This window comes from Dasypus novemcinctus, chromosome 3 (genome assembly GCF_030445035.2).
Source record: "Dasypus novemcinctus isolate mDasNov1 chromosome 3, mDasNov1.1.hap2, whole genome shotgun sequence".
Lineage (NCBI taxonomy): Eukaryota > Metazoa > Chordata > Mammalia > Cingulata > Dasypodidae > Dasypus > Dasypus novemcinctus.
Window position 1 is genome coordinate 183,743,821 of NC_080675.1, and position 19,720 is coordinate 183,763,540.

The 19,720-nt window shown below is 46.5% G+C and overlaps 1 protein-coding gene across 1 annotated transcript in view; it reads left to right on the forward strand.

Moving 5' to 3' along the window:
- Positions 1 to 19,720, forward strand: part of OTUD7A (OTU deubiquitinase 7A) — a 384,350-nt gene that overhangs the window by 306,471 nt on the left and 58,159 nt on the right. The window contains exons 7-9 of the mRNA XM_058294822.2: positions 14,508 to 14,609; positions 15,099 to 15,226; positions 16,852 to 16,964. Of these exons, the coding sequence (XP_058150805.1) occupies positions 14,508 to 14,609; positions 15,099 to 15,226; positions 16,852 to 16,964 (343 nt within the window). The remainder of the gene's footprint in view (positions 1 to 14,507; positions 14,610 to 15,098; positions 15,227 to 16,851; positions 16,965 to 19,720) is intronic.

Below are 19,720 nucleotides of genomic sequence, written 5' to 3' on the forward strand. Positions count from 1 at the left end.
AAATGTTTGCATATTTTCATAGTGGTTACAGTTAAAAACGACAACTGAGGGAGTGCTGATTCCTAGCCAGGGGAGCTCTGTCACATTCCCCAATGGAACAGCAACAATCCCCCAAGTGCAATGGCAAAGACCAATAAAGAAGGATGGTCCAACAAGAGCCCTTGATACTGATACTATGCTTATGAGCCTGTGCGCCTAAAATATGAACTAGGCCTAGAGCTGCAGGGTGCCTAAGAGATACCTCCTGAGAGCCTCCATGTTGCTCAAATGTGGCCACTCTCTAAGCCAAACTCAGCATGTAAATGCATTACCTTCCCCCCAGCATAGGACTTTTATTTTTGAAGAATATTCTCCCTGGATATAGAACTTTAGGTTGGAGGTTATTTTCTTTCAGCACTTCAATTTTCTCATTCCATCATACATAGACTTTCTTTTTTTTAACAAATCAATTTTATTAATGCATATTAATAAAGCATAAAATCAGCCAAAGTGTACAATCAATATTCAGTGTAATCACATATTTGTGCATTCATCACTTCATTCTTAGAGCACTTTCATTATTCCAATAATAATAATAAGCAAAAAACAAACAAAACTCATCATCTCTCACTCTCTCTGTGCTTCCCCTGCAATATATAGCTGCTTCTTTTTCCTTCTTGCTAGTATATTTGCATTTATATTCTGTAAAAGCAGTCATATATGCAATATATGTGGTTTTACTATTTTATACAGTCCCATATTATAGTCTTTGGCTTTCCTTCTAGTACTATACATGACCTTAGACTTTCCCTTTCAAGCACTGTTATACCCATATACTAGCTCTGCTAGTTACAAACACCGTGATGTGCTTTCACCATCTATTCATTTCCAAAGATTTACAAACAACATTTTTACCAATTCTGCACAGATTAACTCTCAGCTTTTCATTTTCTACCCTCCTTCTATTTTCTGGTGACCTATATTCTAATTATTTACTCCATGAGTTTTTACACAATGTATTTAGTTCATAATAGTGCAATCATACATTATTTGTCCTTTTGTGTATTGCTTGCTTCACTCAACATAATGTCCTCCAGGTTCATCCATGTCGTCATGTGTGTCACGACTTCATTTCTTCTTACCACTGCATAATATCCCATCGTATGTATACACCACAATTTGTTTATACAATCATCAGATGATGGACACTGGGTTGTTTCCAACTTTTAGCAATTATGAATAGTGCCACTATGAACGTCAGTGTGCAGATGTCTTTTCGTGTCTCTGCTCTCAATTCTTCTGGGTATATACGTAAAAATGGTATTGCCAGGTCACATGGCAAGTCTATATTCAACTTCCTTAGGAACTGCCAAACAGTCTTCCACAGTGGCTGCACCATTCTATATTCCCACCAACACTGTGTAAGTGTTCCTGTCTCTCCACATCCTCTCCAACATTTACAGTTTTCCAACTTTTTAATAGTGGTCAATTTAATAAGTGTGAAAGGATATCTCATTATAATTTTGATTTACTTTTCCCAAATTGCTAATGATGTTGAACATTTTTTCATGTGTTTCTTCTCCATTTGTATTTCTTCTGTGGACAGTTGTTTTTTGCCCATTTTTAAATCAGATAATTGTCTTTTTATTATTGAGCTGTATGAGCTCCTTATATATCATGGATATTAGACCCTTATCAGATATGTGATTGCCAAATATTTTCTCCCATTGAGTCAGCTACATTTTCACCCTTTTGACAAAGTCCTTTGAGGTGCAAAAATGTTGAATTTTGAGGAAGTTCCATTTATCTGTGTTTCTTTTGCTCATTCTTTGGGTGTAAAATTAAAGAAACTCCTGTCTACCACAAGATCTTAAAGATGTTTTCCTACATTTTCTTCTAAGAGTTCTATGGTTACTATTTTTATATTTTTATATTTTGAGTTAACTTTCGTATAAGGTATGAGATAGGGGTCTTCTTTCTTTCTTTTGTATATAGCTATCCAGTTCTCCCAGTACCATTTGTTGAATAGTCATTCTGGCCCAGCTGGGTGGGCTTAATAGCTTGTCAAAAATCACTTGACTGTAATTGTAAGGGTCAGTTTCTGAGTTCTCAGTTCAGTTCCCATGATCAATCTGTCTGTCCTTATGCCAGTAACATGCTGTTTTTACCACTGTGGCTAAGTAATACGCTTTTAAGTCCTGAAGTGGGAGTCCTCCAACTTTATTCTTCCTTTGTGAGATCTTTTTGGCTATTAGGGGCCCCTTGCACTTTCAAATAAAGGTGATAATTGGTTTTTCCATTTTAGCAAAAGAAGAGCTGTTAGGGTTTTTACTGGGTTGCATTGAATCTGTAAATCCGTTTGGGTAGATTTGACATCCTAATGATATTTAGTCTTCTAATCCATGAACATGGAATTCCCTTCCTTACTCGGTTACTTTTAGCAATGTTTTGTACTTTTCTGAATGCAGGTCTGTTATGTCTTTGGTTAAGTTTATTCCTAAATATTTGATTGTTTTTGTTGAATTTTTTTTCTGATTTTCTCCTCAGATTGCACATCAGTAGTATATAGAAATGCTATTGATTTTTGCATATTAATCTTGTATCCCATCACTTTGCTGAACTCATCCATTTGTTCTAGTAGTTTTTTGTATGTGTGTGGATTTTTCAGGAGATTCTAGATATAGGATATCATCAGTGAATAGCAAAAGTTTTACTTCTTCCTCTCCTTTTTGGGTGTGCTTTTTTTCTTTGTCTAACCTAATTGCTCTAACTAGAACATCTAGCACAATATTGAATAACAATAGTGACAATGGGCATTCTTGTCTTGTTCCTGATCTCAGTGGGAAAGCTTCCTGTTTTTCCTGTCAAGTACAGTGCTAGCCAGAGATTTTTCCATATATGCACTTTACCGTATTGAAAAAGCTTCCTTTTATTCCTATCTTTTCGAGTGTTTTTATCCAGAAAGGGTACTATATTTTGTCAAATGCCTTTTCTGCATCCATTGAGAGGACCATGAGGTTTTTCTTCTTCAATTTATCAATGTGGTTTATTACACAAATTGATTTTTTCTTATGGTAAACCACCGTTGCATACCTGGGATAAAATCCACTTGATTATTGTATATAATTCTTTTAATGTGCTTTTGGGTTCTGTGTGCAAGTATTTTGTTGAGTATTTTTGCATCTATATTCATTAGACATATTGGTCTGTAATTCTTTTTCTTTTTCTTTTTTTTTTAATTTATTTTCAGTATCTTTATCTGGTTTGGGTATTAGGGTAATGTTGGCTTCATAGAATGAGTTTGGTAGCATTCTTTCATGTCCAATTTTTTGGAAGAGCTTCAGCAAGTTTGATATTAGATCATCTTTGACTGATAGGTAATATTCACCTGTGAAGTCATCTGGACCTGGGCTTTTCATCTTTGGAAGGGTTTGATGACTATTTCAGTTCCTTCACTTGTGGTTGGTTTGTTGAGGTCTTCTATTTCTTCTGGAATGGGTGTAGGTGGTTCATGTATTTCTAGGAATTTTTCCATCTGCACTACAATGTCTAGTTTTTTGGCATACAGTTGTTCATAATATCCACTTATGATTTCTTTCATTTCTGTGGGGTCAGTGGTAATCTCCCCCTTCTCATTTCTGATTTTATTTGTGTCTTCCCTTTTTTTTTCTTTGTCAGTCTAGCTAGAGGTTTGTCAATTTTTGTTGATTTTTTGGGGGGAGGTCTCAATTTCATTTCATTTATTTCTGTTCTGATGTTTACTATTTCATTCCTTCAGCATGGTTTGGGATTAGTTTGCTGTTCTTTTTCTAATTCCTCCAGGTATGCAGTTAGACCTTCAATTTTAGCTCTTTCTTCTTTTTTAATTTAAGCATTGAGGGCTATAAATTTCCCTCTCAGCACTGCTTTTTCAGTGTCCCATATGTTTTGATATGTTGTGTTCTCATTTTCATTCATCTCAAGATATTTGTTGAATTCTCCTGCAATTTCTTCTTTGACCTACTAATTATTTGTGTTGCTTAAACTCCACATATTTATTAATTTTTCCCTTTTTCTGTCCATTATTGATTTCCAGATTCATTCTATTATGATCAGAGAAAATGTTTTGTATAATTTAAGTCTTTTTAAATGTATTGAGTCTTGTCTTGTGACCCAACATTTGTTCTATCTTGGAGAAGGATCCATGAGCACTTGAAAAGCATGTATATCCTGCTGTTTTGGGGTACAGTGCTCTATAGATGTCTGTTAGCTCTAGTTCATTTATCATATTATTCAAGTTTTCTCTTTCTTTCTTTATCCTCGGTACGGAAGTTCTATCCAATACTGAGAGTGGTGTGTTAAAGTCTCCAACTATTATTGTAGAGACATGTATTTCTTCCTTCAGTTTTGTCAGTGTGTGCCTCATGTATCTTGAAGCACTCAGCTTAGGTGCTTAATATTTAGTATAGGTATTTCTTTTAGGTGAACTGCTCCTTTTATTAATATATAATGACCTTCTTCATCCCTTTTAAACATTTTGCCTTTGAAATCTATTTTGTCCGATACTAGTACTGCTACTCCAGCTCATTTGGTTACTGTTTGCATGGAATATCTTTGTCTAACCATTCACCTGATTGTGTCCTTATATCTGAGGTGTCTGTAGTAGACAGCATATAGATGGCCCATATTTTTTTATCCATTCTCTCAGTCTATGTCTTTTGATTGGTGAGTTCAATCCAGCAACATTCAGTGTTATTACTGTAAAGGTATTACTTACTTCATCCATTTTGTTCTTTGGCTCTCTGTTTCATATTGTTCTATTGTCTGTTTTCTTACCCTTTAGTTTATCCTTCCTAATAATCTTCATTTCTATACTCTTCTCCAAATCTCTCACCCTTGTTTTTTCCTTTCAGCCTGCAGCACTCCCTTTAGTAGCTCTTGTAATTTTGGTATTTTGGTAACGTATTCTACCAGTTTTTGTTTGTCTGTGAAGACTTTGCCAGATACATTTCTTGACTGGCATTTTTTCTCTTTCAGTATCTTAAATAAATCATATCATTTTCTTCTCTTCCCCATGGTTTCTGATAAGAAGCAGGCACTTAATCTTATCAAGTCTCCCTTGTATGTGATGCTTTCCTTTCCTCTTCCTGCTTTCAGAATCCTCTCTTTATCTCTGATATTTGTCATTCTGAATAGAAGGTGTCTCAGGGTAGGTCTATTTGGATTCATTCTGTTTGGGGTATGCTATCCTCCTTGGATATTGATATTTATGTCTTACATAAGGGGTTGGAAATTCTTGGTCATTATTTCCTCAAATATTCTTTCTGCCTCTTTTCCATTCTTTTCTCCTTCTGAGACATAAATAATGCAAATGTTTGTGCATTTCACATTGTCATTCAATTCCCTGAGACTCTGTTCCATTTTTTCCATTCTCTTTTTTTTCTGTCCTCCTGTCTTCCAGTTCAGTTGTTCTATCTTTGAAATCACTAATTCTGTCTTTGACCAATTGAAATCTGTTCTTATGTGCCTCTAATGTATTTTTTATCTCATCCATCGTGTCTTTCATTCCCATACTGTTACTTTTCTTTGCAGACTTTCAGATTGTTCTTTATGCTATCACAGTGTCTTCTTAACCTTTATCTCATTAGTCATATTTTCTTTAAATTATTTGAATTAATTTAGGAGAGTTTTGTGATTATCACTGATTAATTATCTTAAATCCTGTATCTCTTCATGATATTTGGTTTGTTCCTTTGGCTGGGCCATCTCTTCCTGTTTCCTAGTATGGCTTATCATTTTTTGCTGATGTCTAGGCATCTTAATATGTTGGTAAATTTACTCTGATGGCTAATTTTTGTCTCTTGCTTATTGTTTGTTTGGTTTTTTTTTTTTCACATCTCTTCTTTGACATTTGGTTCAACTTATTCTAAGTCTTTAAAATTACCCAGCTTAAGTTATCAAAATCAGGTCAGGAAATCACTAATGAGGCACAGATTTTCTCCCAAGGGTTAGACTACAGAGAGCACAATACATAGTATTTGTCTGTGCAATTTCCAGACCGGCCAGCAGATTGTGTTTATCATGTACCTTTCCACAGAGGTGTTTTAGTCTTGGCTTTCCTGTGTTTCTGTGTTGAATCTCCAGAGCAGAGATTCAAAGTGAGGTCTGTTGGCCGAATTCACTGAAGAGAAGCCTTCTGAGTCCCCTCCCTTTTCCCTTGAAACAGCTGACAGGAAGGAAGATGTCTGTTCTCCTCTCAGTCGGCTGCAGTGAGCCACGGGTTTTACCCCAGATTAATATCTTGGAGGTCGGGGAGGGGAGCCCTTCCCAGCCGCCATGGGGGCTTGATAACTCATGTCTGTTGTTTCAGATTCTTCATCTCTCTGTCCCTCACCTTCTGGGAATTGTGTAGCACTTTCCTGGTCTGCTGACCCTCAGAGCGGGTCCCTCGGACAGCTTTTGGCTCTTTCTCCATTGTTTTTGTGAGCACATTTTGCCCTGCCTGTTAGTCTGACACCAGCTTCTCACAATCTCTAGACTTCTACCTTATTGTTTCCCTTTGTATGTGATGTGTCTTTTTTCCTCTAGTTTTAAAAGTTTGGTTTCAGCAGTTTTACTATATTCATTTCTTTGATTTACTTTGTATTTATTCTGTTTGAGATAATATCTGTGTCTTTCATCTGTTTTGGAAAATTCTTGGCCATTATCTTCTCGGATATTTATTCTACCCCATTTGCACTCTCTTTCTGAACATACTAATCATAGTTTTTTTTAAAGTCCCTGTCAGCTAAACACAAAATCTGTATCACAATGTGGGGCTTTTTCTTTTACCTTGTTTTACTCTTCTTTCAACCATATACTCTTGGGTAGTAATGCCTAGTAATTTTTTGTTGACTTCCAGACACTGTGTATATAAAATTGTAGAGGTTCCAAATTATGTGATTCTCCTGTAGATAGGGTTCACTCTTCCCTCTGCTGGTGACTAGTCACCTTAACATAATCAGGGGCTGCTAAGTTCTTAGAGGCTGGGTTTCAGTCCTGGTAAGTCTTAACCTACCTCATGTTCACTCCTAGCCTTCCAATATTTTCCACTCATCCTGTTGTATTTTCTGGGATCTTCCTCCCCTAGTGGATCCTTAACTCTGTATTTCATGAGGCTTCTGAAAGTCTGTTTTGTGTCAAGAACCACGAAAGGCCTGAGATTTTCCTCTGCTTGCAAGCTAATAAACTAGTCTGTCACAATTTTGTGGGTGCTGGCAGAAGACATGAAAATCCTGGCTCACAAAGGACCTTATAGTATTTAAGCGACTTGTGACAATTTAGGATGCCAGGACATTTTCCTTCATGAGAAAATTTCTGGGGGCAGTTCTGAAAAATAAAACATCATTAATATACCACCCTCCCCCATGCCTCCTGGAGTCTAAGATGTTCCCTCACCAGGTCCTGGAACTGTGCTCCCTCCACTATCACAAACTGATGTGGGCCATTGCAGTACCTACAGTTTCCCCTTTTCTCCAGTCATCTCCTAATCTAGCCCAGAACTTTCATCTAGCTGGGGAAAGTGCAAGAGGAAAAAAGTGTTGTTATAAAACTTAACCAAAAGTAGCCTGTTGGCTGGGCTGCCACCCAGAGGGTGTCCAAACAGGCTGATCTGGGGTTGCCATTGGGGAAAAGAAAGGCACAACATGCCTGCAAGTTGCCAGCATATAAATCTGAATTTTCAAAAACGGTCTATATAACTCCCCCTTCATCCTGATCATTATCTAGGAAACAACTGAGTGGGGATGAATTCTTTCCTAAGTAGCCATATATAGTGGGGGAAAAACTGCCTTATTAAGTGTTTGCAGTCTGCTGGGCTGCCAGAATGCAATACACCAGAAATGGGTTGGCTTTTACAATTGGAATTTATTAGTTTAAAAGCTTGCAATTTAGAGGCTGAGGAAAATGTCCCAATTGAAAGCCTCTTCAGGTGCTGTTTAGACCAGCTGCTGGCAATCCTGAGCTTCTTGCTCACATGGCAAGGCACATGGTGGCATCTGGGGCTCTGCCCCCCTCCTCCAGCTTCCTTACCTTCAGCTGCCTGCTTTGTGGCTTTCTCTCTGCTGCTGTGGTCCTCTGATTTTGGTTTCTGGATTCTGGGAGGGTTCTCTCCATGTGTACCTCCATATTTATCCCGTTTATAAAGGACTCCAGAAAGAGGATTAAGACCCACCCTGGGTCATGCCCTACTGAAGTGACCTAATCAAAAGGTTCCATTTACAACAGGTCCACATCCGCAGGAATGGATTAGCTCTAAGAACATGACCTCTATATAGCAAACAGATCCGCCCTCTTCTCCAGGGTGACACACTATTCCATCATTCAAGGCTGTTTTCTGTTTAGACATCCTTGAAAAGACAGTCCAGAACCAAAGTTGTCAGTGTCTCTACTCAAGATGAGCAGACATGCAAGAGACCCACAGGAAATTGTTTCCCAACACTTTTCAGAGGCTTTAACTTAAGTGTTAGTCCCCTGCGTCTCGTGGTCTTGCGTGCAGCAGTGTCCTGATGGGAGCATCGGTGTGCTTGAGCCTCACATGGCCACCAGAAGCTCTTCTGGTGTCTGTCTCCAGCAGGGATCCTCCATTGAGCATTGTCTTAAGCTTTGTACCAGTTTCATAGCCTCTTGTCCACATTCTTGACTTTCTATGGTGGTCTTAAACTCTAACTTGGAGAGAGCTGGAAATCTCTGCTATACTTTTCAAGCCATTCTACTCAGGTGTCTAGCCACCCACCCTGAATAGTCATCCAAGGAATGAAGGCAAAAGCCAGGTATGTGCTTAAGTCTTGCCAAAAGCTTTGCAGGCTCTTTGTCCACCAGGCTTTGCAACAACATTTGTCCTGTGTTCCCAGCCTTTGACCCTTACCCAGACTTGGCAAATACCTCCAGGGTAAGAGAGCTGCAGATGCTGGCTTCCGTCAGTGAGGGTCTCCTACCTCTGTTTCTTAGCCCCTTTAATCCTCACTGCCTCAGCAGCATTAAAGTATTCTAAAGTGATTTCTTAATTGTATCTCACTTTTCTCACTGGGTTAAGAAAACCATGCAGATTTGCATTGGCTACTCCACTGCTCTTAGAAGCAGGAGACCACAAATTGATTATTTTTTAATATTCCTCCAATCTTATATCCCTGGAACAAACTCAACTTTGTTGTAATATAGTAATCTTTTTATGCACTACTAAATTCCGTCTAATAATATTTTGTTTAGAGTTGTTTGTTCTTGAGACAAACAGGCCGGTAGTTTTCCTTTTTTGTAATGTCCCTGTCAAGTTTTAGTTTCAAAGTTGTATAGGCCTCAAAAAACAAGTTGGGAAAAATTTTCAAATTTTCTGTTCTCTGTGTTCTCCTTAAATGCATGGAAGAAGTCATAGAAAAAGCTGTTTGTGTCTGAAGTTTCTTTCTTTGAGGGAGAGGTTTTTAATTATGAATTCAGTTTATTTAAAAGATAGATAATTTTATATATATATATATATATCTTCTGTTTTGGTTCATTGCATTTTTCATGGAATTTGGCCATTTACCTAACATTTTCAAATTTATTGACATAAAACAATAATGTGTTTATATGTATATTATACTTAATCTCTATAGATATGTGATGATGTTTCTTTTTTCATAGCTGATATTAAAACTGTGTATTCTTTTTCTTGGTAAATCTTTTTTTTTTTTTCATGGCACATTCATTGCATTTGGTGAATACATTTTGGAGCACTGCTGCACCACATGGATAGTGGTTTACATTGTAGTTTACACTCTCCCCCAGTCCACCCAGTGGGCCACGGCAGGACATACAGTGTCCAGCATCTGTCTCTGCAGTACCACCCAGGACAACTCCAAATTCTGAAAATGCCCCCACATCATTCCCTCTCCCTGCCCTCAGCAGCTACCATGGCCACTGTCTTCACATCAATGCTACAGTTTCTTCCATTACTAACCACAATAGTTCCACAGTAGAATATCAGCAAGTCCACTCTAAGCCATACTCTATTCCTCCATCCTGTGGACCCTGGGATGGTGATGTCCACTCCACCTCTATATCTTGGTAAATCTTGCTAAGGGATTAACAGCTGTATTGCTCTTTTCATAGAACCCACTTCTGTCATTGTTTGACCTTCACTGTTGGGTGCTTGTTTTCTACACCATGAATTCTATCCCATACTACTTCAATCTGCTCTCTTTAGGTTTGATTTGCTTTTACTGAGTTCTAGCTTATTTGTACTGAGTACTGCACATACTCTGCACATACTCTAAATGATTTAAAATCCTTTGAAGTTGCCTGGCACTTTCCTTATGGCCCGACCTGTGGTCAGGTTTGGAAAATATTCTATATAGATATTTGCTCTGCAGTTCATAGGCCCAGTGTTGTAGATAGGTCAGTTAGGTCAAGTTATGGAATTACATTCTTCTAATCACTACTGAGTTTTGCATCTGCTGATTCCACCACTTATGGAGAACACTGCCTTAAAATCTCCCATTTCAACTGTGGAGTTTTCTATATCTCTTTTGATTCTGTCAGTTTTTGCTTTTTATATCTAAGGCTAAGTGTTTTTTGTTTGTTTTTTAAAGATTTATTTTTTATTTATTTCTTTCCCCTCCCCCTTGTCTGCTCTCTGTGTCATTCACTGTGTGTTCTTCTGTGTCTGCTTGTATTTTCATTAGGTGGCTCCGGGGACCGGTCTTGGGACCTTCCAGAGTGCGAGAGAGGTGATTACTCTCCTGCGCCACCTCAGCTCCCTGTTCTGCTACGTCTTCTCATTTTCTCTCCTCGTGTCTCTTGTTGCGTCATCTTGCTGTGCCAGCTCTCTGCGTTGGTTGGCGCTCCTTACGGGGTGGCTTTCCTGTGCTGGGCGGCGTTCCCATGCAGGGTGGCTCTCCTGCACAGGGCAGTATTCCTGCGTGGGCCGCCACTCCACATGGGCCAGCTCCCTGCATGGGCCAACTTGCCCTTACAGGAGGCCCTGGGCATTGAACCCTGGACCTCCTATATGGTAGACGGGAGCCCAGTTGGTTGAGCCACATCCATTTCCCTCTAAGGCTAAGTTTTTATGTGCATACACATTTAGGATTGTTGTATTTTCCAGTTAAATTGACCATGTTAGCATTGTGAAATGTTCCTCCTTATCTTGTGCCTTAATACTGTCTACCTCATCTGTTATCAACAGAAGTACACCCACTTAACTTTAGCTTATTTTTTTTATAGAATATCTTTTCCTGTCTACTTACTATCAGTATTTCTGTGTCATTCTGTTTATGCTGTGACTTTTGTCTACTGCGTGTAATTATTGTTGTTTGTTTAAGCAAGGCTAACATTCTCCAGGAGAGATTGTGTAGAATTGGTTTTGGGGTATATCTTCGGTAGCATTTTTACTGGTTGCTCTAGGATTATATTTTATATACATACTTTATCAAAGTCTACTGGTGGCATCATTTTTACCACTCTTACTGAAGCATATAAACTTTACCTCCCTTTACATTCCTTTATCCTCCACAATTTATAATTATCTTAAATACTTTTGCTCATTAATTGAGGCATCATACATAAAGATGCTGCAATAATTTTTGTCTCAATCATCAAACATAATTTGGAAAATTCAGGAGGAAAAGGAGAGTGTGTTACATTTGTCTGTATTTTTGATCTGTCTCCCTCTCTCTCTCTCTCTCTCTCTCTCCCTCTCTCTCTCTCAGTTTTCTTCATTCCTGATGTTCCAAGGTGACTTCTTTTATCATTTCCTTTCTGTTTAGAGAACTTTCTTTTAGGGTAGGTCTACTGGAGACAAATTCTCTTAGTTTTCATTCATCTGAGAATACATTTATTTCCCCTTCATTCCTGAAGGATATTTTTGCTGACAGTTCTTTTATTTCAGCCTTGAAAGAGGTTGATCTATTGCCTTCTGTCCTCATGGTTTTTGATGAGAAATCTGCTGTCAGTAGAATTGTTTTTCTCATATGGATAGGATGTAATTTCTCTTTTGTTGCTTTCACGGTTTTTTCCTCTTTTTAGTTTTCAGAAGGTTGTCGTGTCTTCGTGTAAATTTCCAGGGCTTTTTAGTTTGGGGTTTACTAAAATTCCTGAATCCATATGTTTATGTTGTTTGCCAAACTTGGGAAAATTTCAGTCTTTTTTTTTTGTCACTCTGCCCTCTTTCTCCTCCCCTATGGAACTCCAATGACATGAACATTAGATCTTTTGTTATAGTCCTATATTGTCCCAAGGCTCTGGTTTGTGTTTTGCTTTTAGTTTTTAGTAGCCTTTCTCTCTGTTTTTTTTTATAATTTATTTTTAGAAGACACATAGATCACACAAAGTGTTACCTTAAAAAAATACAGGAGATTCCCATATACCCCACTCCCCACACCCCCACTCCTCCGACATCAACAATGTCTTTCATCAGTGTGGCACATTCATTGCATTTGATGAATATATTTTGAAGCTCTGCTGCACAACATGGATAATAGTTTACATTGTAGTTTACACTCTCTCCCAGTCCATTCAGTGGGTTATGGCAGGATATATAATGTCCTGCATCTGTCCCTGCAGTATCATTCAGGACAACTCCAAGTCCCGAAAATGCCCCCATATCACACCTTTTCTTCCCTCTCCCTGCCTTCAGCAACTCCAGTGGCCACTCTCTCTACATCAGTGATATAATTTCTCCCATTGCTAGAGTCATAATAATTCTATAGTAGAATACCATCTCTCTGTTTTTCAGATTGGATAATTTCTATGTTCTATCTACAAGTTCTTTCAAGCTCACTGATTCTTTTTTCAGTTCTCTCCATTATGCTGTTTAGCCAATCCATTGAGATTTTCATTTCAGTTATTGATTTTTTAGTTTCCAAAATCACCATTTGATTCTTCTTTGTATTTTTTATTTTTTTGGTGAAATTGTATATTTGTTTGATGACATTGTCTGTTCATTTGTTTCAAGTGGGTTTGTAATTGCTTGTTATAGCATTTTTATGATACTGCTTTAAAATCCCTGTCAGAGCATTCTACCACCTGTCATCTCAGGGTTTGTGTTTATTGCTTGTCTTTTCTCACAAAGTCTGAGCTCTTTCTGGTCCTTCGGATGAGTGATACTCAAGTGAAAGTTGTACATTGCGGGTGTTGAGTTAAAAGGCCGTGGATCGTGTTTGAATCTCGTGCCCTAGCAGAGCTCCTCTGACACAGCTTTGTCAGACACAGGGCAGGGCACGGCTCACCAGCTTGGGGTTTCAGCCCAGCCAGGACGGAGGCCTCGGCTCTCAGCCCAGCCTTCTCGGGCAGAGGGAGGGGTGTTTGTCCCTGAGTGGTTGTTGTCTAAAGTTTTCTGTCTTGGCTCAGTTGCTCCTTTTCTGTTTCTTTGTCTAGAGAGAACAGCTTTCCTTGGAGCTTTTTCTTTGTCTGCACCGCTGGAGTTTCCAGGCTGCCAGCTTCTCCAGCACCAAGTCTGGGATAGATGAGACAGAAAGCAAGCCCAGGAAACCCACCAGCAATTCTGAGGTTCCTGGCCAGGCTGCCCCCCTCCAGCTCTCAGAGTCTTTTTACGTTGTTTTTTAGAAAATCCCTAGGGCTTTTAGGAGAGATACATCCACCCCATCTTCCTGGAAGCAGAAACCTTCAGATGTCAGTCTCAGTGAAGATTAGTATGCCTACCCCTAAATAGCTGTAAGAGTTTTGGTGTATTAAATGAAATGTAAACTATACTTTCAAAGGCATGTATACATCAAGAAAAAGAAAAAGGAAAAAGAATGATGGTTGGTTTAATTTCCTGGATGCTGAAGCAAATACCATACAATGCGCTTGCTCAAAAATCAGGCATTTATTGGCTCATGGTTTTGAGGCTAGGAGAAGCCCACAGCCAGGCAGCAGCAGGGCACTGCTCTCCAGGAGACTGTGGCGCTCGGAGCTGGCTGCCAGGGGGCCTCGGTCCTGGGCGCCTCCGTCATGTGGCCAGACACGTGGCAGCCTCTGTGGCTTCTGCTTTCTCTTCCAGGTTCAGCTGACCCTCGGCTTCTGACCCTCTCTCTGTGGCCGTCCCTGGGAGGGCTTCCATACAGGATAAGGCCCGCCCTGGTCCTGCGGCCGCGCCTCCCCTGAAGGAGCCTCTCAGAAGGCCCCGCTTCCCTGGTCGCCACCCACAGCAGATCCAGCCTGAGAACGTGTCTGTCTTGGGTCATAGCCCCAAACTGTCACAAGAATTAGCGGGAAAATGACTTGCAGGATGGGTAACCATTCAAGGAAATCACACAATTAAGGGGAAAGTTTCCGTTTTGTGTAAAATACGCTCCCAGATTCAAGGAGAAAAGACATTCGTCTTGAGTTCCTTGATCCTTTTGCTAATTCGACGATAGCTTTTGGCCATTTATGTCTGAGAGGAATAAATAGGTGTGTGTTATTCAAGAAAATGCGGCCCTAACTCTCTTCCCACCCAAGCTCTCTAGACCCTGTCTAGAACATTTTTCGCCGATGTTTACACTTACGCAGCAAACGCTCACGAGTGGCCCAGCTAAAGGGAGCCTCTGTTTCAGGTCGCCTCAACTGGTGGTCCACCGTGTGCACGAGCTGCAAGCGGCTCCTCCCTCTGGCCACGACGGGGGACGGGAACTGCCTTCTACACGCCGCCTCGCTAGGTGAGCCCCCCGGCCTGCGCGGCGCCCTTCTCCCCCGTCCTCTGGAAGCACCCCCAGGAGACGGGACCGCCAGCCCCGGGCCTCCTTGTCAAGCAGCCAGCAGGCCTGGTGGGAAGACAGAGCGGACGTAGGAGGAGGCCCGGGCTTGAGCGCCAGGCGTGGGAACTGAAGCCCACGGCCAAGGGGGCTTTATGGGGGGAAGTGACGAGGGTGCAAGCAGCCATTCCGGGCAGGGGGAGCGCACGAGTGAGGCGCGAAGGCGGGAGTCCACAGGACGACAGAGGCAGGCTGAGCTCAGCGGTTCCAGCGGGGAGCTTGGGGAGCAGCGGGTGCTGTGGAGAGGGTGGGGCGCCCTAGTGACCAGGGCAGCCGTCCCCTCGGCGCGTGCGGCTTGGGCGGCCGGGCCCCTCGGGGCAGGGGCGAGGCGCCCCTTCGCCCGCCCCGCTCACGCCTGCCTGTCTCCTCTGCTGCTCCCGGCCGCGGCCACAGGCATGTGGGGCTTCCACGACCGCGACCTGGTCCTCCGGAAGGCTCTGTACAGCATGATGAGGACGGGTGCCGAGAGGGAGGCGCTGAAGCGGAGGTGGCGGTGGCAGCAGACGCAGCAGAACAAGGAGGTGGGTGCGCCGGCGCGGCGGCATGTGTAGGGCACCCCTCCGGCCCGAGGGCGGGACCCTGGGTCAGCCACACCCCGGGCGGGCGAGGCATGCCATGGCCCGGCTGCCGGTCACTGCGGCAGCAGCCCGAGCCAGGGGCAGCTGCGTGGGTCCTGTCCAGCCAGCCTGGAGCTGGGTGCCGGCCGGAGGACCCTGGCCACCCCCCGCAGAGCGCCCCCGGCAGAACCTGTAATGGCCCTCCGGGTGCCCGCCCTTCCCCGCCGAGGGGTCCGAGGCCGGCTTGCTGCCTGGCCACGCCGTTGCCCCAAACGATGGGTGGGTGGTCCGGGTTCCGGGTTTGCCAAATGAGCGCCGTCGGGAGGGCGGTGGGTGTTTGGAGGCCCAGCAGGCGCCTTCCGAGGGGCAGCCAGCGCTGCCCGCGGGCTCCGGCTCTCGGGTGGAGGCCTCCTGCGCGTGTCAATCACAGCGCTAAACCAGAGACGTAGCCCACAGTGTCTGCGTCCCTGAGCGGCCCTCCGTGCCAGGGGCACTTCACCGCCTGCCGTGTCGGAAGTCAGGCCGAGCTCCCTGTCGACCTGGCGGGCAGCCCCAGGCCGGGCGCAGGCGAAGCATCCCGTCGTTGCTGCCCTCTGGGTATGAGCTTGTTGCTCGGGGGACTCCCAACTGCTCCAGAACTAGAGGTGGGGTTCTGAAACAAGCATCGCCGGCAGCCTAAGGGCGCCTGCGCGGCCAGAAGCAGGTGTCACGGCTACCGATGGGGCTCGAGCCCCCGGCAGGCCCGCACGCCACACGGTCCTCCGGCGGCAGGGCGAGTGGACCCAGGCGCGGCACCCCTCCACCCCGGCGGCAGGGCCAGGGTCCCGGGCACGGCCCCTGGCTCAGGGCAAGTGGACCTGGGCGCGGCCCCCCGGCTCAGGGCGAGTGGACGGGGCATGGCCCCCCGGCTCAGGGTGAGTGGACCCGGGAATGGCCCCCCGGCAGCAGGGCGAGGGGACCGGGGCACGGACCCCCCCCCACTCAGGGCGAGTGGACCGGGGCGCAGCCCCCCAGTGGCAGGGCGAGTGGAGCAGGCGCAGCCCCCCGGAGGCAGGGCGACTGGAGCGGGCGTGGCCTCCCTGCTCAGGGCGAGTGGAGCGGGCGCGGCCCCCCGGCTCAGGGCGAGTGGACGGGCGTGGCCCCGGCTCAGGGCGAGTGGACGGGCGTGGCCCCGGCTCAGGGCCAGTGGACGGGCGTGGCCCCGGCTCAGGGCCAGTGGACGGGCGTGGCCCCAGCTCAGGGCGAGTGGAGCGGGCGCGGCCCCCCAGCTCAGGGCGAGTGGAGCGGGCGCGGCCCCCCAGCTCAGGGCGAGTGGATGGGGTGTGGCCCCCCGGCTCAGGGCGAGTGGACGGGGCGTGGCCCCGGCTCAGGTGAAGTGGACGGGCGTGGCCCCAGCTCAGGGTGAGTGTACGGGCGTGGCCCCGGCTCAGGGTGAGTGTACGGGCGTGGCCCCGGCTCAGGGCGAGTGGACGGGGCGTGGCCCCCCGGCTCAGGGCGAGTAGACGGGGCGTGGCCCCCCGGCTCAGGGCGAGTGGAGCGGGCGTGGCCCCCGGCCACACACTGCTGACCCGGCCCCGCTTTGTGCCCAGTCAGGGCTGCTGTACACGGAGGAGGAGTGGGAGCGCGAGTGGACGGAGCTGCTCAAGTTGGCATCCAGCGAGCCCCGCACGCACTTGAGCAAGAACGGCGGCACCGGCGGAGGGTAAGCGCCTCCTCGGCAGCCACCCCCGGCTCCTGCGGCCCAGGGCCGGGCACCACAAGGGCGTGGGAGGGCACGCAGCGGAGCCAACAGGGAGGGCGGGCGGAGCCAGGCCTTCGAATCTCTACCCCAGCAACAAAGACTCTACACCAGCAACATGGGGGGGTCGCTGCTGGACCCCTGCCGGATCTGGGGAGCGACTCTACACATCCCAAGTGTGGTGTGTGTGCCACACACCCTCAAATGGTGCACCTCCAACTTAACCTGCAATTCCTGCAGGCGCGAGGCCTTTGTGAGCAGGACCTGAGACGATGCCCTTGTATCCGTCAGCCAAAGGGGCGCTGATGCAAAATACCAGATATGGGCTGGCTTTTATAAAGGGTATGTATTTGGGTTAGGAGCTTACAGATACCAGGTCATAAGGCATAAGTGACTTCCCTCACCAAAGTCTATTTCCACTTGGTGGAGCGAGATGGCTGCCGACGTCTGCGAGGGCTCAGGCTTCCTGGGCTCCTCTGGGCTCAGCTCCTCTGTTTTCTCCACAAGGTCAGCTGTGGACTATCAGGTGAACGGCTCTGTCTCTCTCCCTGGGGCTCCAGCTTCAGCATCAAACTCCAGCATCAAAACTCCAACATGGAGAGCCCTCCACTCTGTCTTTGCCATGCCTTTTACACCCTAATGATGTGGCCCAATCAAAACCCTAATCATAACTTAATCATGCCCAGGTACAGACCAGATTACAAACATAATCCAATACCTACTTTTGGAATTCATAACCATATCACACTGCTACACCCCTTAAGGGGTGGACACATTTGTGGGCAGAACTTTCCAAGACCCCATTAGGTATAGCCCAGTCATGCTGCGGGCCTTAGCTGTGACTGAGGCCTTCAAAAGAGAAGAAACCAGAAGCAGTGGTCTGCAGACACCGCCAAGGACGGCCATCTCCTGAGCGTCACCGACCCCGGGAGGCTGTGGTCTTGCTGGCGTCTTGAAGCGGGGCTTCTGTAAAACCAGTTTAAGGCCCCGAGTGTTCCAGCCAACTCGTTGAGCGGCACTTGTCATAGCAGCTCTGGTAAACTGAGACACCAAGGCAGGTATTCTGCAGGCAAAGAGGCGGGAGGGCAGGCGGCCACCACCAGCCCTCACAAGCCCCTCGCTGCTCATCATCGCCCACCCGCTCTGAGGCCTCCACTGCAGGGCTTGGTTGTCTTTCCCAGCCAGAGATCTTTTTCGTTTGGGAGTGTCAAGAAGTTATACTAGGAAGCAGATTTGGCTCAACCGATAGAGCGTCCGTCTACCATATGGAGGTCCAGGGTTCGACCCCCAGGGCCTCCTGACCCGTGTGATGAGTTGGCCCACGTGCAGTGCTGCCCCACACAAGGCGTACCGTGCCACGCGTGCCACCCACGTCGGGGTGCCCCACACACAAGGAGTGCACCCCATAAGGAAAGCTGTCCTGTGCAAAAAAAAAAAAAAACAGCCTGCCCAGGAGTGGCACTGCACACATGGAGAGCTGACACAGCAAGATGACACAACAAAAAAAGACACAGATTCCCAGTGATACTGACAAGAATGCAAGCAGACACAGAAGAACACACAGCAAATGGACACAGAGAGCTGACAACGGGGGAGAAGGGGAGAGAAATAAATAAATAAATAAATAAACCTTTGGGGAAAACAGAAAAGAAAAAGAAGTTACACTGAATGAGCGTGGCATTTCCCAAGCAGGCGCCCGTGGGTACTGTGGTATACCTCCTAAAAGGCTCCGAGTGTAGACACGAGCATCCCGGAGTGAATAATTCTGACGAAGAGCACAGCCCACGGAGCCATCAGCCCGGGCGGGGTTCAAAGGCCGTACTCCTGGTTCAGACCTGGGAACCTGAGGGCAAATGGCCTCACGAGAGGCCACGGCCCTCACAGGGGCCCCGAGCCCCCCGGAGACACAGCCCCCAGCCTCCACCATCTGCGCGCTCGCTCACAAAAGGCTGTGCCCGGGCCCGCGGCGCCCCTGCAGCAGGAGGGGCCCGGGGGCTGACACGCAGCCCGAGAGCGGGACAGGGGCCCTCCGTTGTGGTTTCAGCAGGGCGGAGCTCACCTTCAGGGCCGCCCGGGCGGTTCCCGCAGACCCTGCTCTTGACTTTGGCCCCCAGCCGGCCAGGCGCGCCCCAGTGGCACCTCTTCCACAGCCTCCGGCAGCGGCCGCGGGCAGCTGCTCCCCAAGGGCCGTGGGTGGGTGGGCGGCGTCCTGGGTGGGGAGGGCAGTCACGGCAGGTCTTGTGCCACCTCACTGCCCCCCAGCGCCCTCTGGCTGCACAGGCCACAGCTCCCGGCCTGGGGCTTGAGGGTCTTAAGAGCCGGGGGCGTGGAGGAGGAGAGCCCCGCTCTGCCCCTCACTTACGGGTGGAGACACCAGAGCTGGGAGGGCAGAGCGCCCACCCATCCCGAGGTTCCCTAGAGCTGCCCCTGCAGGGACCCAGGTCGGCCGGAGACGCCCCAGCGGCCTCCGCGGAGCACGTGGACTGCAGCGGCTCGCTTGCCCCACGTCACCGTGTGCCCCCCTTCTCTCTCTCTGTCCCTTACGCCCTGGGAGGGCCGGGACAGGAGCGCTCTCGCCCGCTGGCCGTGTGGCCCCGCAATGCCTGCAGAGCCCACCAAGCCCACCCGCCTCCTCGCCGGCGCCCCCTCCTCCATCGGTCTGGTTCATGTTCCCGGGGGGCCATGGGTAGGGGAGCAGGAACTCTCCAGCCAGGGAAGGG